Raw genomic sequence first — 21,851 nt, 5'->3', positions numbered from 1 at the left:
CATACTTTTTATCGTGTTTCATACCATGTAAAGGGAAACGAGATAATATAAAAAGTAGCCTAATGTTCAGTAATGCAGAAAAGCGCAACACAACCATGTTAAAGCTATTTAAACGTTCAGCTGCAAAAATGAACTAAATGTAAAATTAGATAAACTAGTTAATGATATTGTGTAAATGCGCTCGGTCTCTTCAAAGGTCTTTGCAAATGATTTTGTTATAAGACTCGATTATCATACATCACGTCTCTTCTACTGTAAGTACACAGAAAAAATAAGACAAATTATGCGCGTTTGAGTCGGATTTTTATGAAGAATATGTGACTGTTTATGTAACTGGCAAAAGAAAACTTCGCCAACGAAATGTTTGCCAAAAAGCATGCATTTGTATGACATCAAAGTCTATCGCCTAAACATCAATAATCCGTGTCATGTTACAGTATACGCTCAGCATGAAGTCGAGCACACACATTGTCGTCAGTATGGCCTACATGAAACACGACTGCCCTCTACAGGTTTTTGTATTTCCTGCGTCCCCCACCGAACCCCCCTTCTGCGGGATCTCGCAGAATTTCGGAAGTGCTCGCGGCAAAAACCCCCTAGGAGAAAAAAACCCAGACTTTTTAGCCGGGGAAGTAAAAAAGTCCTAGGAGGGAAAAACCCTTGGGAGATATATATATATATTTATATATACATTGAAACGGATAATTAGATTAAGTGGAGATTAAGCAGGTTCCGCCGGTGGTCGTTGGTCAGGCATCAGCTGGGCCTCACGTTGAAGGACAGCCAGTGGATCAGAGGTGTGCCAACTTTCACATTTATCGGAACTGGGTCTGTTTGTCTCATTGTCCTCGGGGTTGAGGACGAGACACGGAGAGAGAAACAAAATCCTATTAGCGTAGGGGCCATATATATGTATACACATGTACACATACATATACACACACACACACACACACACACACACACACACACACATATATACATATCTATATACATACATACGCACACACACATACATATATATATACACACACACACAGACAAATACAAACACATACATATACTGCACATATGGAAACGAGTAAGGAAAGATTAAACGGGTTCTGGCGGTGGTCGTTGGTCAGGCATCAGATGAGCCACACGTATAAGGAAGGCTAGTAACTCAGGGATGGTCCGACCTTCACTTTCACCGGAACTAGGTCTGTTTGTCTCAGTGTCCTCGGAACGAGGACGAGACAGGGAGAGAGAAACAAAATCCTATTAGCGTAGGGGACGTTCACATGTAATGCAGGTGTCACATAGTGATGTGGTTTAAATCAGCTCGGTTCCAAAGATGTTAACTATTGCTGCTTAAGTGTATTACCTATAGTTGTGTATTACCTATAGTTGAGGATTTTAGCAAATTTGTTGGCCCAGGGTGTGTCTATGTATGGGGCCTCCCAACTGATCTTTAGAATGGAAAAAGAAACTCGTTTGACTAAGGCTAGTGGCCTCACTGCTGTCGTAAATACTAACGTACAGTGGCAAACGGTTCTGTATGACATACTATTCTCAAGATCATGACTAAAAGTCCAAATCGCAACCCGTCCATATGTGCCAAATTAAGACTCAACCGACTACTAATTCGAAGTTTCAACATATTTCTTAGGAATATTAATAACATTTATCATGCTTTGAAGTGTTGACTGGATTAGGTTTTAGTTTATTTATAACTAGCTATTGTGAGATGAGTACCTTTACAAAAACAAATTATGTGAATGCTTTTTTAAAGAGAAAAGTTTTAAGTCTAGATTTAAAGGTATCAACTGTGTCTGATTCTCGGATATTGGTTGGTAAATCATTCCAGATCTTAGGGGCTAAGTAGGAAAAGGATCTGCCACCTTTAGACACTTTTGATATTCTAGGGATAATTAAGAGACCAGAATTTTGCGACCGCAGTGTACGCGATGGATTGTATTCTGATAGTAATTCTCTAAGATATGAGGGTGCTAGGCCATTTAAGGCTTTGTAGGTGATTAGTAATATTTTAAATTGTATGCTATATTTAACTGGTAGCCAGTGTAAAAATGCCAGATTTGGACTTATGTGGTCATACTTCTTAGATCTAGTAAGCACTCTTGCAGAAGCGTTTTGAACTAACTGAAGCTTGTTTACCTGATTTGCATGGCATCCTCCGAGTAACAAGTTACAATAGTCTATTCTAGTGGTCATAAAAGTGTGGATAAGCTTCTCTGCATCTGATGCAGACACCATATGGCGTATTTTTGAGATATTTCTAAGATGGAAGAACGCTGTGCGGCAGACATTGGAGATATGGCTATCGAAGGATAAATTGCTGTCGAACATCACACCTAAATTCTTAACCGTGGATATTGGCACCACAGTGCAGCCATCTATGGGCAACTTGTAATCTGACATATTATGTTTGGAGCGATTTGGTTCAATAATAAGTATCTCTGTCTTATTGGAGTTAAGCAATAGAAAGTTATGTGCCATCCAGTCACTAATATCGCTTATGCAGTCTGTTAGTTTAGAAAACTGGTGTGTTTTGCTGGGATGTGAGGAGATGTAAAGCTGGTTATCATCCGCATAGCAATGAAAACGTATGTTATGTTTCCTGATAATATCTCCTAGCGGTAACATATATAACGAGAACAGGATAGGACCTTAAACTGATCCCTGCGGTACGCCGTATTTAACCAGGGAGTGAAATGACTCCTCATCATTTACATAAACAAAGTGATAGCGATTGTTTAGATATGATTTGAACCAGGCTAACGCCTGACCACTGATGCCAACGTAGTTTTCTAACCTGTTGAGTAAGATTGTGTGATCTATTGTGTCAAAACCTGCAAGGTCTAGTAATATAAGGATTGAAATTTCACCACGATCAGATGTTAAGAAGATGTCATTTGTAACTCTAAGCAGTGCTGTCTCTGTGCTATGGTGGGGCCTGAATCCTGATAGGAACTATTCATACGTACTATTTTTTGCTAAGAATGTGCGTAGCTGGCTTGCCACTATTTTTTCTAATATTTTAGAAAGAAAAGGAAGATTTGAGATTGGTCTAAAGTAGGGATGCACCGATAGGATTTCTTTGGGCCGATACCGATGTAAACAGACAACTTCTGGCCGATACCGATGCCGATATTAAACACTTGTATATAATACTATACAGTTGGTCTATTAGCTAGTTTATTTCTGCATCAAATAATTTTTACTGAACATGGATTTGATCTAATTAACATTCAAGTGACCAACATAATAAGAGAGGCACAAATTAAGCTAAAACAAATATAATAAGACAGCATGACAACCTTCAAAGGTGGTTTTTGCTATTCAGCATTTATTTTATTAACAACATTAACTCGTTTTTTACATATAATGAATTTCTTTATGCAGTTAATTAATAAACAATTGGTATCGGCCTTTCTCGTGCTATTGCCGATATGCCGATGGTTTCAAATTCATCAAAAATCGGCCGATAAATATCGGCGGCCGATACATCGGTGCATCACTAGTCTAAAGTTATTAAGATCTTCCTGGTCAAGGTGTGTTTTTTTAATGAGCGGTCTAATAACTGCTAGTTTGAAAGCTGTTGGAATGTAGCCTAATTCTAGTGATGAGTTAAAGATATTAAGTACTGGGTTTGATACTACAGGGAAAACCTCTTTGAGTAATTTTGTGGGAACGGGGTCTAATATACAGGAAGATGATTTGGATGACGTTAATTTAGAGAGCTCTTCTATTGTAGTAGCTTTAAATGACTCAAGATGTCCACATGGTAATCTAGTGTTAAATGTACTATTGGGTAGGGTGGTGGCTGCTTGCGTAGCTACAATGTTTTCCCTAATAATCGTAATTTTCTTAGTAAAGAAGTTCATGAAGTCGTTACTATTGTGTTGGAGTTTACTATTGGATTCTGTTTGTTCTTTGTTTCTAGTCAGTTTCGCAACTGTGCTAAAGAGGAAACGAGGGTTATTATGATTTTCTTTAACAAGATTGCTGAGATACGTAGATCTAATGATTTTTATAGCCTGTCTATAGTGTTGAACACTAGGGCTGTCACTTTTGAGAAAAATCAAATTCGAACGGATTTCGAATATCATGCAATGTATCCGAATATATTCGAATATCTAGGCGCCCCCCCCCTTGCGCAAAAAAAAACACCGTAATGGAGATTCAATCACAAAATTATTAACAGTGACAGTCATAAACAGGGTTGTCTGGATTACTTTTTTACTTAATGTTTGAAACAGCAGGTTATCAACTTATGAATAACAAACGTATATATATAAAAAAGGATTCAGAACAGTTACAAACAATAACGTGACAACTTAAATAGCAGCAGGAGTATATAGGCAGACGCAAACGGAATTCGCGCCCGCAGATTTCGGCAGAAACTCCGCGGAATTCCGCGGATTTAATGCCCGTCATTGACAAGCACACATATCCCGCGCTTGAGCGTGTTTGTGACCAGAACTTTCATTGACAACAAGCACACATACAAAGCCTATCCCGCGCGTTTGTGAGCCGTCATTCACAAGTACATTAACCCTGCGCGTGCTGTTTGCTTGCCCGTTTTCAATGATAGAGAGCACAAACCTTGAGATGAAATTAAAGATGAAATTAAATACTTGAGATGAAATTAAACTTACCGCTTTAAGCAGATCTCACTTGTCGTCAATGTGACGTGCAACAGTCAGCACATGATCATTTCAAATCCGTTTAGACAAATGCTGTTGTTGTTGTTTAATATAAAGTTTACATTGCGTTGTAAAAATTATGAAATTATCCTACATGCTAATTTCATAATGCGAACGTATTAAAACAAGCTTTTTATTCTGCTATAATATTTAACACTATAAACAATGTCATTTTATATACAAACTATAACTCTATCTTGACATGCACATGAGGTTCATTTTGGTCCCATTTGATTCCCTCTCTTGCGCACAGTTGTCGTCGTCGGTCTCACTCTCAGCCTCCTTCCTATTACGAGGTGTAAAAAATGCGCGTCACATGGCATTTAAAAAACCGGATGGTTTATTTATAGTTCGAATACGGATATTTCACGTCATGTTCGAATGAATATTCGAATATCGAATAAAAAGTGACAGCCCTATTGAACACTCTCTTTCCACGCTGAACGCCATACCTCTAACTTTGTGCTTTTATAATTTCTTTCCATTTTTCTAGCTACCTTTTTAAGTGCTGCAGTGTGATGGTCATACCATGGAGCTGGCGTTTTTTTTTTATTCTCTTTTTTCAAATGGGTGCAACAACATCCAATGTGTTAGAGCAGACATTGTTCAGGTTTTCTATTACAATTTCTAGATCATCACGATTTTCTACTACATGTTTAATTTGAGATAGGTCTGGATGAGTGTTAATAAAGCTATCTTTAGTGGTGGAAATTATTGTTCTGGCCAGTCGGTAGCATGTTGTGGACCGAGTGATCCTTTCTAGAAGTACAGTGTATGACACAAGGCAATGGTCAGAAACTGCATCGCTCTGAGGTGATATTTCGATGTCATTAATATTGAGCCTGAGTGACAGAATTAGGTCTAATGTGTGCTTATGAGTATGCGTGGGCCCTGTCACGTTTTGTCTAATATTGAGAGAATTCAGAATATCCATAAACGATCGTCCTAATGCATCTTTTGGGTTATCCACATGGATATTTAAATCACCAACGATAAGAGCTTTATCTACATTGATTACAAGCTCAGACAGGAAATCTGCTATTTCTTTAAGGAAATCTGCGTGGTGGCCCGGAGGTCTATAGATTGTAGCAAAAGAAAGCTGTTTGTGGTTACGATCAGTTATTTCCATATTTAACAGTATTATTTCAAATGATTTAAATTTTAGTTCAGATTTATGGTTTACTTTAAAAATGTTGTTGTATATGGTAGCTACACCACCCCCTCTCCCCTCCCCTCTATCTGAGGCAGTTTACACTCAAGTTTCCCATATGTTTACAAAAGACCATTTTTTACCTGAGAGTGACAGCTTTCAATTAATATACGTAAAAAATAGTTGAAAAATATGAAATATGTGAATATTAAATCATATAAAAAATTGTGGGGGGGGTGATAGTGTAAATTAAGTGTAAATAACTTTCTTACTGTAAAACATATCTCAAAGTGATGCATATCTGCGGAAAGTAGAGAGTCTAAGCTTTCAAACAGTATATGTGGAACTAGGTCCATGACAGAACATTAAAAATTAAAGGAATATTTTATATTAAGTCAAAATAAGATATTTTTTTACCCGGTACAGGGTCCACAGAGTTAAACAAGTTAATCAAACTAACTGTGATAATAATTGTCTGTAGGTTACGGGACCATAATAGTCATAGTGCTATTAGGCAAAACACACATACATTTTTTATAAACCACTAATGGTAGTTATTAATGTCATCTACTAGTGAGTCAAGGTAGCCTTGTTTTTTGTTTTATAAATCTGTATGTTGTTTAAAGAATATTCAAGTCAGCATCTACAGTGATCTTCATTGTTTAACCGTCTACCAGAGGGTGACCCAATGGACTGTGATGGGAAATCTGATTCCAGCCCAGATCGTGAGACCTGTGACGACCATCTGAAATTGGCCGACAACAACAAGAAGAGGAAAAGGAAGCCATACAGACCGGGTGAGAGAGCAAGAGTGAAAGAGAGAGGTAGAGAATTGTGCACTTATCGCAAGGGACAGCTTCACTGGACTGTGAAATTGTGCGGCTGCAAATTTAGAACCCTAAATAGCATCCCACAGTGCTTTGCTCTTTAAAGTTCCTTACCAGAAAAAGGTCCAGGAAAGAACATTTTCTTTCAGAGCGGTTTTTTTTTTTACTTAAAAAGGACACTTTTTTAAAGAGATTACTTTCCAAGCACTGTTACACATTTAATGTTTCTGTCCACTGCTATTTTGTCACTGAACATGTCTTCTCTGCATTATTCTTTACACAATTACTATTTAGTTTATAGAGTGTTTGCTCAGTAAAGCATTAGGGATTTTTGTTATACCTAGAAACCCTAACCTAAGATATGCTGTTTAAAAGCAAATTTCTTTGCAAACAATTTTACTTTAGAAAATCTTGAAATCTGGTTTAAAGGGATAGTTCACCCAAAAATGAAATAATTTCATTAATGACTCACCCTCATGTCGTTCCAGTTTATCATCCGCGTCATTGCAGTCACATGACTTTCGTCTCACGCATGCGCTTCACAACAGAAAGAGAAGACAATGCTGAAAAAAGTAATTTTTGTTCTAACACATTCTATCTGACCCACTGATTTCAAATGGACTATAAACCGCAGCAGAGTTTAAGCCGCATCATTCAAAAAAAGCGTAATTTAGACGAAATAACATATATAAGTCACAGTGGACTATACGTCGCGTTTATTTAGAAAATGATTTCACAAAATCTAAGCTGAAGAACAGGCATTTTATCTGGAAAGACAAGTTATTCAACTAAACAATAGCGGACAGAACAGCAGGCTGATGAGATGTCTGTACGTTAAAAGTAATATTATCAGTTATTTAAACAATAAACCATAGCATACAGAACTTACCTGGAAGGTTGAATAGGCTAAAATAACTGAACAAGCCAACTAGCGTTAAGTTCGCATACTCGTCATTCCACATTACAGAATCCATTAAATTACATAACTACAGAAGGAGCATATGGCGGACTCTCGTGGCTGTAGACGGAAATAATGTCAAAGTAAATGTCAAAATTAATTCATACTGACTTAGAAGGCACACCTGATTGTAAGACGCAGCACCAGTCAAAACGCGACTTATAGACCGAAAAATACGGTACCTTTCTGGACGTGGACAGTATACCGTGCATAGATTTTCAATGAAGGGTACAACAAGCTCTCAGACTAAATATAAAACACCTTAAACTGTGTTTCTGAAGATGAACGGAGGTCTTACGAGTCATTAATGACATTATTTTCATTTTTGGGTGAACTATCCCTTTAAATTGTTTGTTCTTAAAGGCACTTTTGTGGATAACAACATGGTTAAAACACACCAGCAAGTCCACCTCTGAATGGCTGAAGAAAAACAAAATGAAGACCTTGTAATGGCCTAGTCCTGAACTCAATTCATTGAGATGCTGTGACATAACCTTAAAAAGGCTGTTCATGCTCGAAAACTCTCCAATGTGGCTGAATTTAAACATTTCTACAAAGATGAGTGGACCAATATTCCTCCACAGCACTGTAACAGACATTGCAAGTTATCGCAAATTCTTGATTGCAGTTGTTGCGGCTAAGGGTGGCCCAACCAGTTATTAGGTTTAGTGGGCAAACACTTTTTCACATAGGGCCATGTAGTTTTGGATTTTTTCCCGTAATAAAGTGAATGAAAACCTTATTTAAAAACTGCATGTTTTGATCACTTGTTTTACCTTTGATTAATATTTAAATTTGCTTGGTGATCTGAAACATTTAAGTGGGACAAATATGAAAAAATAAGAAATCTGGAGGGGGGCAATACTTTTTCACAGTATTTTTTGTAGACGTTTTACTGTCCACTGTTTTAATTTATTTTAGGGCAGTGCAAAAAATCGACTGCGATTATCATGCGCGTGTCATCAGTAAAGCCGGTTCCGTGATTAGAAGTAAATCGCCATCAGCTGCTTTCAGATGGAGCAGCATTTATTACAAAGTCCCGTACTTCACCGAGAAGCTAGGCAAAATCGCATAGAAAATCGGAATCGATTTTCCTCGATTATGAACCCGATTTTGCCTAGCTTCTCGGTGAACTACGGGTCTGTTTAATAAATGCCGCTCCATTTGAAAGCAGCTGATGGCGATTTAATACTAATCACCGAACCGGCTTTACTGATGACACGCGCATGATAATAGCAGTCGATTTTTTGCACAGCCCTAATTTATTTACATAAAATTACAAACACTGACTGCTGACAGCAGTCGTGTTGACAGCGTTCAGGGAAAACTTTCTAATGTCAGGTTTTTAAATTTACGCTTGAGGTGCATGACAAAAACACTTTTGCACTTCAGTTAGTGCGGTAAAGTTGTTTACATGATCGTGTTTTGTGATTAAAGTTTGCATATGCCACGTTTAAATATGATTATACTTGCTCTATACCCAAGTGTCTCTCCGGTGACCCTCTGACTCTTTTTGGAACACTCGACATTAGGCTTGGTGTGGAGGGTTGTTGGGCTAGATGTGGCCCAACCAAAAAATACCTGTAATGGTTCTTCTAGGAGTGTAGCCAGAGAAATCACCCTGCTTCTGGCCCAGAGCTCATACCTCATTCTGAATTATGGAAATGGATGTCAAGATTCTGCTGTCAGAATCACACATTATTCATTCCTGACTGCATCTATTACCCAATTTAAAGGCCCCAACTGTTTCTTTAAGTTCATGCTGTTTAAACTAAAATGTGATTTTCTGCCCTGTTTTCCTTATAGGTATTGGTGGGTTTATGGTGCGTCAGAGAAGCAAAGCAGGGCAAGGAAAATGCAAACGGTCCCTCAGTAGGAAAGAGTCTGCAAGCCCCCTGACAGAGAACCTTATGCTGAAGGAGGAAGGTAGAATATCTTTGTTATTACAGCATATTTACTTTAGTGTGTAATCTACACTGACTAAAACTACAAACGCAACACTTTTGTTTTTGCTCCCATTTTTCATGAGCTGAACTCAAAGATCTAAGACTTTTTTTTGAACACAAAAGGCCTATTTCTCTCAATTATTGTTCACAAATCTGTCTAAATCTATGTTAGTGAGCACTTTTCCTTTGCCAAGATAATAAGTAAGTAAAAGGGCACCCTAAAATTTTCAATTTTACTCTATTGGGTGGTCCGGGGGGTCCGAAATACAATGTGTGGTGTGACCACAATTTGCCTTTGCATCTCCTTCACATATGGCGCTTTTCCATTGCATAGTACCCCACTGTTTAGTTTAGTTTGGGTCGGGTCAGCTTACTTTTGGGAGCTTTTCCATTGGGTGCAGTACGTAGTACCCGATACTTTTTTCGTACCACCTCGGTTGGGGTTCCAAGCGACCCGAGCTGATACCAAACGTGACGCGAAAACACTGTAGATCACTGATTGGTCTGAGAGAATCGTCACTGCAGCGTCATCGCTATAATGTAAATATTAGCTTTAGCTTACTGCTAGCTTGGGCTGTCTCAAGCAAACATGTTGTTATCTGTGTTCTGCTATAAGTTTCCAAACTCCCTTTTAGCGATGAAAAACATCCGCAGGTTGAGAATCCGGGACACCATAACAGTTTTTTCCAGACTTGCAGTTTGTGGCGGCACATTCGCGACGTGCACGTCCGCATTATATATGCTTAAATGCAACTTGAATGAGGCTCAGCGGAGCGCCGTCGACTGACGCCACGGGTCGGGTGTTTGAACAGAAACTGTCATGTGAGACAGAGGTAGTTATAAACGCGATGTGCAAACATCTATTTGTGGTGGCCAATTTTAATTTTGTGGCAGACTGAGAAATAAATGAATGTATGGGAATGTACAACAACGCTCTCACGTTTATGATGTCACAGCAGTAGGCAGCGTAAATATAACGACACGCCTATAATCCCTCCCACTCCGAAGTGATACTAAACTCGATGGAAAAGCTAACCATGCCAAAGTGAGGTGAGCTGACCCGTGAGCTGAACCGTGGGGTACTATGCAATGGAAAAGCGCCAATAGAGTGTTTGATTGTGGCCTGTGGAATCAGTGCAAAGTTGGTGGATATGGGCAGGAACTGGAAGACGCTGTTGTATAACGATTCAGAGCATCTCAAAATGCTTAATGGGTGATATGGCCGGTGAGTATGTAGGCCTTGCAAGAACTGAGATGTTTTCAGCTTCCAGGAATTGTGTACAGATCCTTGCAACATGGGGCCATGCATGTCTGTGAAAACTGTAAAGTGAAAACTAAGATTAATCTGTGAAAGAACACCTCTCCAAAGTGCCAGACGCCATTGAATGTGAGCATGTGCCCACAAACTGCAGTCAGTTCAAGACAATGATGAGGACTACGAGCATGCAGATGAGCTTTCGTAAGACAGTTTCTGACACTTTGTGCAAATATTTTGGTTATGCAAACAGATTGGTACAGCTGTCCAGGGGGCTGGTGTCAAACAATCTTGGAGGTAAAGATGCTGGATGTGGAGGTCCTGGGCTGGTGTGGTCTGCTGTCGCGAGGCCGGATGGATGTACTGCCAAGTTCTCTGAAACACCTTTGGAGAGTGCTTATGGCAGAGAAATTAACATTTAATTCACAGGCAACAGCCCTGTTATACATCCCTGCAGTTTGCATGCCAATTGCATGCTCCTTCAAAACTTGCCACATCTGTGCATTGTGCTGTGTGATAAAATTGCACATTTTAGAGTGGCCTTTTATTGTGGCCAGCCTAAGGCACTTGATATTCCACACATGTGAGGTAAATGGATTATCTTGGCAAAAGAGAAGAGCTCACTAACACTGATTTAGACAGATTTTAAACAATATTTGAGAAAAATAGGTATTTTGTGTACATAGAAAAAGTTTTAGATCTTTGAGTTCAGCTCATAAATAAAGGGGGCAAAAACAAAAGTTCTGCATTTATAATTTTGTTCAGTGTAATTTGAGTACCCATTTTCAGAATTTATCTTGTCACCAGGTTGGAATGAACCGGACTCTCCCATGGACAAGACTCCACTCGTAAACGAATCTCTGGAAAAAGTAAAAAAGAGATACAGAAAGAAGAAAACAAAACTTGAGGAAGCCTTCCCATCATACCTACAGGTCACTCCCAACAAAAATACTCTAAAATTGGAAAAGAAACGTACGATTGCCTTATCTTATTAGAAAAACTAAATGGCTTTTTAGAAGCAAGCCGTTGAGCACTTAAGCAAGAAACAAAAAATATTGTTCTAGCTCTAAGATATGCTGTATCTACAGTATCAGTGACATACTGACTCAAATTAGTATCAATTGCTAATTTTGTAAAAATTAACCAATCACATTTAGAATAAAAACTGTATGGTTGGATCCCAGTCCCAGTAGTAAACAGAAGGTAATGTCACTATTCATAAAGGGATGTTTCTGTGCAGAACTCTCCACACACATGTACAGCCCTGTGCAAAAGTCTTAGGCCACCATGCTTGTATAGTGATAATATATAATTATTCTCTCTTTATTAGAATACAACCAGAAAATACAGGAAATGTGTATGTAGTATTAAAAACTGTATACAAGTACAGTATAAGATGAAGTTTCAAGTATTTATGGTAAACGTTTACTTGAGCAATTGCAGCAACTGCATGATCTCTTAAACCTAAATAAAATTAAATCCAAATTTCTATTTCTAATCAAATGACTTCAGGACTTCAGTGTCCTCAAAAAAGCTCAATATGTTTTTCGTGCCAATAGAGGTCACACTAAATACTGACTGGTGCCTGAAGAAGACATTTAGTTCTGGAAATTGTTTTGTTTTTAATTTTGTGTACATATTTCCTGTATTTTCTGTTTGAATATTAATAATGGTCGTGGCCTAAGACTTTTGCACAATGAAACGGAACTCACACTGCTAAAATTAAGATTAAGAAAACTTTACAGTTAAATAGCATACAGCTTTAACACAAGCAGCACATTTATTCATTATACTTTTGCTGTAAGGACATGAACCTTGTAAGAAGTCACCTTAGATAAAATCTGCTAATTCCAAGCATTTTTTGACTGCAAACTTGACTGCAAAGTTATGTTTGTGCCATAGCTTGTGTTTTCTACAATAATGTAACATGATGTTAGATCGACATAATCCATTCTGTCCTACTACATCAAAAATCTTCAGCACAACAACCCATCCTACTGACTAGGATTTATATTAGAGCTTCTAAGCTATGGCTCTCAAAATCCACTTTCCTGCAGAGTTTAGCTCTAACCCTGATCAAACTCACCTGCCTGATATTTTTCTGGTATAGAGGGAATGGAACAACGTCACTTTTTCACATGACCACGCCGGAGCTCTCCCTGTTGAGTGGCAAAACATTCAACAAAATGGCAGGTTTTCATAGTGGCTTTACACAGAATAAGAGTTCATTGGTGTATTTTTATAGGATTTTTTTTATCCCAAAATTGTACATACCTGAAATATGGTTACTGCCACTGGTTTACTACTCCTTTTAGTGTTTTTTTTTTTGCAGTCTGGAAAAAGACCGCTCCAAATGTTTGTGGAATCTGCTGGGACAGTCGATCACACAACTACTTTTCCCATTTTAGACGCGTTTTCCATGGTAAATGGTAAATGGACTGCATTTATATAGCGCTTTTAACTGACCTATGGCCATCCAAAGCGCTTTACAATTAGCCTCACATTCACCCATTCACTCACACATTCATACACCGACGGCGGTGTCAGCCATGCAAGGCGCCATCCAGCTCGTCGGGAGCAGCTGGGGTTAGGTGTCTTGCTCAAGGACACCTCGACACTTGGTCCGGTGGAGCCGGGGATTGAACCACCAACCTTCCGGTTTGCAGACAACCTACATGAACCACTAGGCCACTGCCGCCATCTTATGCTGATGACGTCGCACAATAATTAGCATATTTGTGACGTCATCACATCGTGTTTATGGTTGGTCTAGTGTTGGTACCACTGATCTATATAAATGACTGGATTGCGCATAGAACGCTTAACGTAACAACGTGAGGTGAAGCCAGCGCAGAGTTCGAGCGGCCATCTTGGTATACCCAACCGGCAGAGGGCGTCATTGACTTGCATTCAAATTCATGATCTAAATTTACCCGCTTTACAGCCTATCAGTCACACAAGATTAATTTGAGGATATGTGTACGTAAAATAATAGTTAATTCTGGTGTTATTCGCAATCTTTATGTTTTAATCGGGCAGGATAATGGATTTATAAAAAACGTTAAGGTGAGTGTGTCTGCTGTATTCTGTTAATGACACGGGTATAAATAAAGTTTTTTTCACATTCAGCTACACGGTCAGCGTAATTTCTCTATTATAAGTTTATGTAACTTGTAAGTTTAGATAACATAATTACAAAACCAGCTAATTATTGCATGCACATACGGTACAAAGCATGATTCTTTATTTAGATTTCAGAATGAGCACGTTTGTCATGAATACTAAATATGTTGCGGTCTGTCTGCTGATCTGATACTGTAATGAATGTATAATAATTGATTTAAAAGCAAAATGTACAACTTTCAGTAAATAACTATGTACATGCTTAGGACGTTTGCGTTGTAATAATGTACAGGGTAACTTCAGATATAAACGAAGACTTGTAAAGTGATGTTTTATCATTAAAATCTGATGACGTCCATTGATTTAATACAACGTTTGGGTATACCAATATGGTGGCGCGGTGGCTTCACAATCGTGACGTCATGCGCAATCCAGTCATTTATATAGATCAGTGGTTGGTACCCTAAAGTTTGTATTTCTTCTCTGTATGATCTGACTTTCATTGGTCGTTATATTGTATTTTAACACAACTGAATGCTATTTTCACATATTATCTGTTCTGTTGTCAGACATAAATAAAGAGTATAAAATAAAATATTGACTAAAGACAACCCAATAACACCCCGTGTTTAATCCAACCAGCTGTTTAACTACAAAATCAGAACACATTAACACTGAGGAGCTGATATACAAGGTGATTTTGGCTACATTACCTGTGTGTCCATGCAGTGCAGAGCTTTACTGTTGCTCTTCTCATCTTGTTGTGTTTAAGTGCTTTTAATTTTAAGTGCAAGTGATAGTTTTATTGTGGATCGCGTATAGCGCAGCAAATTCAAAAATATGAGAGAATACACTGTTACAGAACTACAGAACGGCCCCGCGCATACCGCACCATAGGGAGGGAGAGAGCTAGAACACAGAGAACTGATGTGTGTGTGGGAAAACACTACTAACTTTTCGTTAAAGGCGCTCTAAGTGAATTCACGCTTTTTAGACCATAAAACATTTTTTGTTACATACAGCAAACATCTCCTCACTATCTGCTTGCTGCCTGTCCGCTGATCAAACTGTAAAAAACGCGATCTCTGTAGACAGCCCAGGCTCTACAAACTTCAATATACACACAGTGGCCAAACCTGCACCACGAAACAAAACAAAGTGTACCAGCCAATAAACGGCAAGAAGGATTTGGGGGTTGGGTTTGGGCACGTTCATGAAAGCACGGAAGGGAGGGGGAGTATTTAACTACGCTCAGTTTGTTTGAAAAAACATTTCAAAAATCAACACACCGATTCGCTTAGAACGCCTTTAAGTCAGGATAAACACGATTAGCTGTCTTCTCTGTCAGTAACATCAATGTTGACGTTTAGGTGAAATGACAAGTACACGGAGGGACTCACATGGAAAACACCGCCGACTTTTAATTCTTTCAATCAGTGTCATGTGTGAGAGGTGCTGTCGAAGTGAGAGAGAGAGCTCACACACAAGAGAGATGCTGCTGAGCGCTTGCAACAGTGAATGAAGCCGTTTTAAATAGTAAAATAAAAATGTAAATGGTAATCATGGAAAATCTCTTTGTGGCGGCGCACCACAAATACATCAATGTATGGGAAACACTGGATGTTTTAGATGCAAATGTCTTGTTGGTCAACACATTGCAATTGTGTATGTACTAATCAAAAAATGAATAAAAATAGTATGTTACTTTTTAGTACAGTATGTTACAACGTTGTGGACCCAAATGGCACAGGTTTTGTAAAATGACTCAGAAACAGATTTAACAGATGTTATTTTACCAAGCAAAGATGGGAATATTAATGTTGTTGTTTTTTTAAACCTTGAGATGAAAACAACCCCCCAGCACACCCAGACACTTTGGCATTTTAGTTTTTAATATTTTCTTCAAAAAACTTTAAAATCTGTATTACCTGAGGTTACACTAACTAGTGTGTTTGTTACAGGAGGCATTCTTTGGTAAGGAACTATTGGATAAAAGCAAGCAGACCAAGCTGGCCATGGAAACAGGGATTGTGGATGAAGACTCCAAACACACGGATCCCAAATCACATAACAGCAGCTTTCTGGACTCGTTATCTGACCCGCTTCTGAGTACTACTCACACTCCAGTCTCATCTAAAGCAGGGCCACAGCGTATGTTAAGATGCATCTTTATGTAGTCTCTGTTGAAATAAATCTTCAGAAATGTATCTAATACTATTTATCCATCTATATACATGTTAACTTGAAGGCATTAGAGCACAATCACACTATCCAATCCAAACCATGCCCCAGTGCGATTGTCCCCCCTCCCTACTCCACCAGCAGCATGCACTAACACTGTACTCACACTCTGCAAGCCAGCCAGGGCGTGATTAACCCCAGAGCGATTACACTAGTCAACGAACTAAGCTTTGGGGATCAAACTTGACCGGGCGCGGTTTGGTATAGATAGTGTGAGTGCACTCTTAGACTGTGATTGAAAAATACACAAAAAGGGCTGCCCAAACATCTTATAATTTTCTATGGCTACTGTGAAGTGCCTTTCTTTGTTCAGTGTTTTTCTTGCACTCAGACCCGTCAATCACATTTTACCCTCCTTGACTGGAGTAAATTCTGCAGAGAGCTTCAATGCACATTACTGGTATATCTTTTATCTTAAAACCCAGATGCACTATAGATACTCACCATATAACTTCAGCGGGATTCCTTAGAGGCCGTCTGCTCATCTGTTTGCCAAACAATGTTCCACACCATAGTGAAAAAAGATGTTCAAGTGAATTCTTGCCCCCATGTGGCAGTTTTGTGTTGTCTTCAGTTGTGTTTTACATACAGGCTATAGAGTTTTTCAAACAACTCATTCTTCACCATTTCTCCTTATCCTCAGTTCAACCCTCATTTACATCCAGTCCAGCAGATCTCTGCCTGCAGTTAAACCTCAGATGTTTTAAAAACTGAAACATGTGAGACAGAGGTAGTGATAAACGCGATGTGCAAACACTATTTGTGATGGCGGGGTTTTTTTGCATTCTGAGAAATAAATAAATTTATGGGAATATACAATGACACTCTCAGTTGTATGATGTCACAGCAGTAGGCAGCGCAAATATAAAGACACACCTATAATCCCTCCCACTGCGAAGTGATTCTAAACTCGATGGAAAAGCTAACCACGCTAAAGTGAGGTGAGGTGAGCTGACCCGAACTAAACTAAACCGTGTGGTATTATGCAATGGAAAAGCGCCAAATGTGATGTCACATTGATTACGTCCCACCCATGACGATAGGGGGGAACGCAGTGTCATCTGGAAGGCACTGCCCACAAATGCCCCCACTTGACGACAATCTTGTAGCACAAACACACTCACACAGCATATACCATCATACCCTATGTAAAGTTAAACTATAAAGTTACCAGTGAGGCTCAGAAATCCTTATTTTCCTGATCTTCAGCAAATGTGGATGACCCCTTAGCAGAGCTGGTCCTCCATTCAGATGATGATCTCCTGGGAATGCTGTCTGATGACCTGATCAAACCAGGCCCTGAATCAGGTAGTCCTGAGATCTGTTCCTGATATAGTTTCCCTTTTTTCTCCTTTCTTCACTCTGCACATGCTATAACAAACTAAGAAAGATCACCTTCAATTGTTTTGTTACATTTTCACTCTTCCATTTCACATTTCACCTCATTTGTTTTTGTTGTATCTTTGCATCCCTTATGTTTGCTTATGTTATTTTTCACATTTCTGTTTTTAAATTTTTTGGTTTGATCTAGTTTGGGTTCCTGTAGGTCTTGATTTATGCCCTTTCCAGGTGGACAGTCCCTCTCCGTTCGGTAAGAATCCAGTTGGCACAGTCGTTCTAGGCTGTGGAAGTAGAGCTGTCCCCCTCTTTTTGCCTCATTGACCCTAAATGGGCCCTCAGACTTTATGTACTGAAGATTTCTGCATGTTCTATTGCCTAACAAATACGCACTCCTCTTTGGCTTTTTGCTTTTCTCTTATAACTAATCACAAACAAAAATCCACATGTTGTCTCAAACACATGTTTGTGTTGACACTAAGGTGAATGTTGGATGTGGTAATTATTGTACCCTGTTAGGCAATTTTAATTGTTTGCTGTGACATTTTACTGGGATTTGTTTAGTGGAACTGTATGTACTATAGAGGAAGGAGTCCATTTGCCTCTCGTCTTTTTAGTTTGCAAGGACACATTCTTTTCTTTCTTTGGAGTGACCTTGGTATGTTAAATTTACTAGTTTGTTAGGGGGTTTAACTGCATCATGGGAGATGTTTGAAAAAGATTTTGAGTCTCCAAAAAATATTATTTATAAACATCTAATACATATTTAATTATGTAAGGATTTTATTTAAGAATATGCCAGTGTGCTTTGTTTTAATGTGTACTTTTTTATGATCAGTTGTTTCATTTAAAGCTGCACATAACTGGTTTTGTTTGAAATCTATCTTTAAGCAGAGTGTTCGACAGATCAGCAGTTCTTTTCTATTGTTGTGGACGCATCAGCTTGTGTTAGCATTTACATTACAAACTCATGGTCAAGTGTATTTTTAGCTATGTGATCACACAATGTTTTAGACCATGTGTAATCCTGTATTTTGCTTTGACCTCTTTTGATCAATTTGCCAAAAGTGTCTATTTGTCAATAAACCAACCTTTTTACAGGTCCCTGGTGATATTATTTTAGAGGAGGGAATAAACAACAAGCAAAAAATACTTAATAGTGTGGAATGCTCATTTTACCATGACATAAAATATCAGTTTATCTTATAAATCCGGCACATGTAGAAGAAGAAAAAAACAGTTTTTATCAAATAAAATTGAGAAGAATGATGGTTTTCTGCTTCTTGTGTTGCTTTCTGCATTTAAGAATGTAAAAGAGCTTCTCATACCAGCGGTTTAACCTTCTGTCTCTCTCTTCCAGCTGGTCTGGACATTAGTACAATTTCGGATAATCAGTCAGCTCCTCCTCATCCTGCTAAAGGGTCTCGGACATTACAGGAGGAACCACTAGATGTAATTCTGAGTCCTGAGCTGGACAAAATGGTTTCTGATGGTAAGAGTTAACCACTTTATGTGCTTTGTAAGAATCTTGTTACATTTGATATCTGATGTTATTTTTATGATTGTATAAATAAGATTTTTTCTCATGAAGTGGAATTTTGTGCAGTGGCTGTCTTTTGATTCTGTTTTCCCATTTGCAGGGGCCATTCTTGATAAGCTCTACAAAATTCCAGGTTTGACCCCTAAAATATTCTTCTACAACAGAGCAAAGGGTTTTATTTCAATGTTAATTTGGAGTTTTTGTACCTCTTTAGATTTTTTTTGTCATACCTGTTCAAAGTATGTATTAGTAACATTTATCCATCGTAAAAATTATCTTTGTAAGTTTTTGTAAGAACACACACACCCAGAGCAGAAGGCAGCTATCACTGCAGTACCCAGGAAGCAATTGGCACAACCTGCCAACAGGCGACCTTTAAGTTACAAGCCCGACTCTCAAAGCATTAGGCAACGGCTGCACAACTGAATTGTTGTCTGAGCAAATAATGACATCTTTAACAATTAATTATGTAAATAAGCATTTATACTCTGAATTTTCCAATTTTACGTTTTACTGACTTTGTTTAGAGCTGGAAGGTAAGGATGTGGAGGATTTATTCACAGCAGTGCTCAGTCCAAGTTCTAGTCAACCAACTCCGCTTCCTCACCCACCCAACACTGCTCCCTGTGCACCAGTCAGTTCAGTGTCGATCCGAAATTTAGGTATTAACTAATTTTCTGTATTGTTTGCTTACACAAACTGTCAAATCATTTATAAACATATATTATGTTGTACTTGTTACTTGAGGATCACTTTGTTACTTTGTTTCTCTATGGTTTTGTTTGCAGTCGATGATGAAATGTTCCCACGCATGCCTATGATAAATGGTATGATGGGACCAAATACCCAATTTTCTCCAAACCAAATGATTTCTGGAGCTGGAGTGTCTGGTACATTCTCTTCTATTCACTGTATGCCTTTCCATGAAAATGTACGGTGAGTGACCTCCAAACAGCATTTCTGTTTTTATCATCAGTTATAATAATTTAAATTAGTTTTTCTAGTTTGGAAAGTAAACTCATTAACTTCAGATTTCACAACAGAGAGAAGAAATTCAGTCAGATAGGTGATGTTATGGGTCCCTGGACTTCTCCTGTGCCTGGATCAGTCCCTCAGCCAGAGGCAGAGAATGACACAATGTCCAATGCTCAGAGAAGCATGTTGAAATGGGAAAAAGAGGAAACACTGGAAGAAATGGCTACTGTGGCCCCTGTCCTTTACACCAATATGAATTTCCCTAACCTTCAAGATGAGTTTCCAGGTAAATGAATAGTTCTAAAATGTATATGTGAAAAAATGTGACACAGACAGAAACCAACCACATGAAATCTGATTTTTTCCCCCACAGATTGGACAACTAGAGTGAAGCAAATAGCTAAGTTATGGAGGAAAGCTAGCTCTCAGGAAAGGGCACCATATGTGGTAAAGATACTGCTTTATTACATTTCATATTGCTGGATGCAAAACATGATTTAATTTAGTTGTGTATGTTTTCTAAATATTTTTGACTGTAAGTTTTTTTACACTACTAGCAAAAGGCAAGAGACAACCGAGCAGCCCTTCGTATAAACAAAGTTCAGTTGTCTAACGATACAATGAAAAGACAGCAACATCAGCAGCCAGCTGATCCCTTTGATCCCAGCATTCCCATGGACACTGAGCTGATCTTCAAGGACCCACTCAAGCACAAGGAGTCTGAGCATGAGCAAGAGTGGAAATTAAGACAGGTGATTGACAGTCCAGGGGACAGTTTCATAGAATATTTTAAACAGTGAGACTAAGTTTGGCAACCACGGGGCAGGGGTTTGTGCATTTATGTATGCATGCATAATTTGAACAAAACAAGTGGGCTGAACAGCGCAAACCTTTGACCAGTGGTTGCAAAACTCAATCACATAGTCTTTAATATATGAATTCCAGGTTTATTAACATAAAAATCTTTAATAACGGTTTAACGCTGCTCATATGTTCATTGAATGTATTTACCGTATTTTCCGCACTATAAGGCGCACCGGATTATAAGGCGCACCTTCAATGAATGGCCTATTTTAGAATTTTTTTAATATATAGGGTGCACCGGGTTATAAGGCGCATAGAATAAAAGATACTGCAATACGTTTGACTGGGTTTGCGTTATGCATCCACTAGATGGAGCTGTGCTAAAGGGAATGTCAGATAAAGTCAAACTTAATTAAGCCTTCTGAAAACTCAGTTCACCATGGTGACGTTGTTCAAACGTTGATGTGCATATCAACAATATCTCCCAGCCTTGCTCACTCTTCTCCCAAACGTGGAAGGGAACTTTTCCCTAATTCAGTAAACATGTTGTAAATGAAACAGTCTTATCCTTGCGCCGCCGAAGCGTCCTCGCGCCCGGAGTTTGCCTTGATCCATATATAAGGCGCTCTGGATTATAAGGCGCACTGTCATTTTTTGAGAAAATTAAAGGCTTTTAAGTGCGCCTTATAGTGCGGAAAATACGGTACACAACAACTACATCATATTCTAAAATGAATGCAATTTAAAGGCGTTCTAAGCGAATCGGTGTGTTGATTTTTGAAATGTGTTTTCAAACAATCTGAGCGTAGTTAACTCCTCCCCCTCCCTTCCGTGCTTTCATGAACGCGCCCAAACCCAACCCCCAAATCCTTCTTGGCGTTTATTGCCTGGAACACTTTGTTTTGTTTCGTGGTGCAGGTTTGGCCACTGTGTGTTTATTGCAGTTTGTAGAGCCTGGGCTGTCTACAGAGATTGCGTTTTTTTACAG

At 38.7% G+C, this 21,851-nt stretch overlaps 1 protein-coding gene across 15 annotated transcripts in view; it reads left to right on the top strand.

Annotated features, from left to right (window-relative positions):
• The window catches only part of kmt2ca (lysine (K)-specific methyltransferase 2Ca), a 297,061-nt gene that overhangs the window by 186,798 nt on the left and 88,412 nt on the right, over positions 1-21,851 (top strand). For 10 of the 15 annotated variants that reach the window (XM_065294625.2, XM_065294622.2, XM_065294613.2 and 7 more), the window contains 13 exons: positions 6,534-6,653; positions 9,448-9,567; positions 11,650-11,774; positions 15,927-16,116; positions 17,416-17,514; positions 17,738-17,797; positions 18,905-19,036; positions 19,185-19,217; positions 19,612-19,746; positions 19,873-20,020; positions 20,116-20,345; positions 20,433-20,506; positions 20,617-20,811. In XM_065294625.2, the coding sequence (XP_065150697.2) occupies positions 6,534-6,653; positions 9,448-9,567; positions 11,650-11,774; positions 15,927-16,116; positions 17,416-17,514; positions 17,738-17,797; positions 18,905-19,036; positions 19,185-19,217; positions 19,612-19,746; positions 19,873-20,020; positions 20,116-20,345; positions 20,433-20,506; positions 20,617-20,811 (1,661 nt within the window). The remainder of the gene's footprint in view (positions 1-6,533; positions 6,654-9,447; positions 9,568-11,649; positions 11,775-15,926; positions 16,117-17,415; positions 17,515-17,737; positions 17,798-18,904; positions 19,037-19,184; positions 19,218-19,611; positions 19,747-19,872; positions 20,021-20,115; positions 20,346-20,432; positions 20,507-20,616; positions 20,812-21,851) is intronic. The other 5 variants (XM_065294618.2, XM_065294627.2, XM_065294617.2 and 2 more) reach the window with 3 other exon arrangements.

This window comes from Paramisgurnus dabryanus, chromosome 22 (genome assembly GCF_030506205.2).
Source record: "Paramisgurnus dabryanus chromosome 22, PD_genome_1.1, whole genome shotgun sequence".
Lineage (NCBI taxonomy): Eukaryota > Metazoa > Chordata > Actinopteri > Cypriniformes > Cobitidae > Paramisgurnus > Paramisgurnus dabryanus.
The sequence above is the reverse complement of the archived record's forward strand: the minus strand, read 5'-3'. Positions and strand labels throughout refer to the sequence as shown.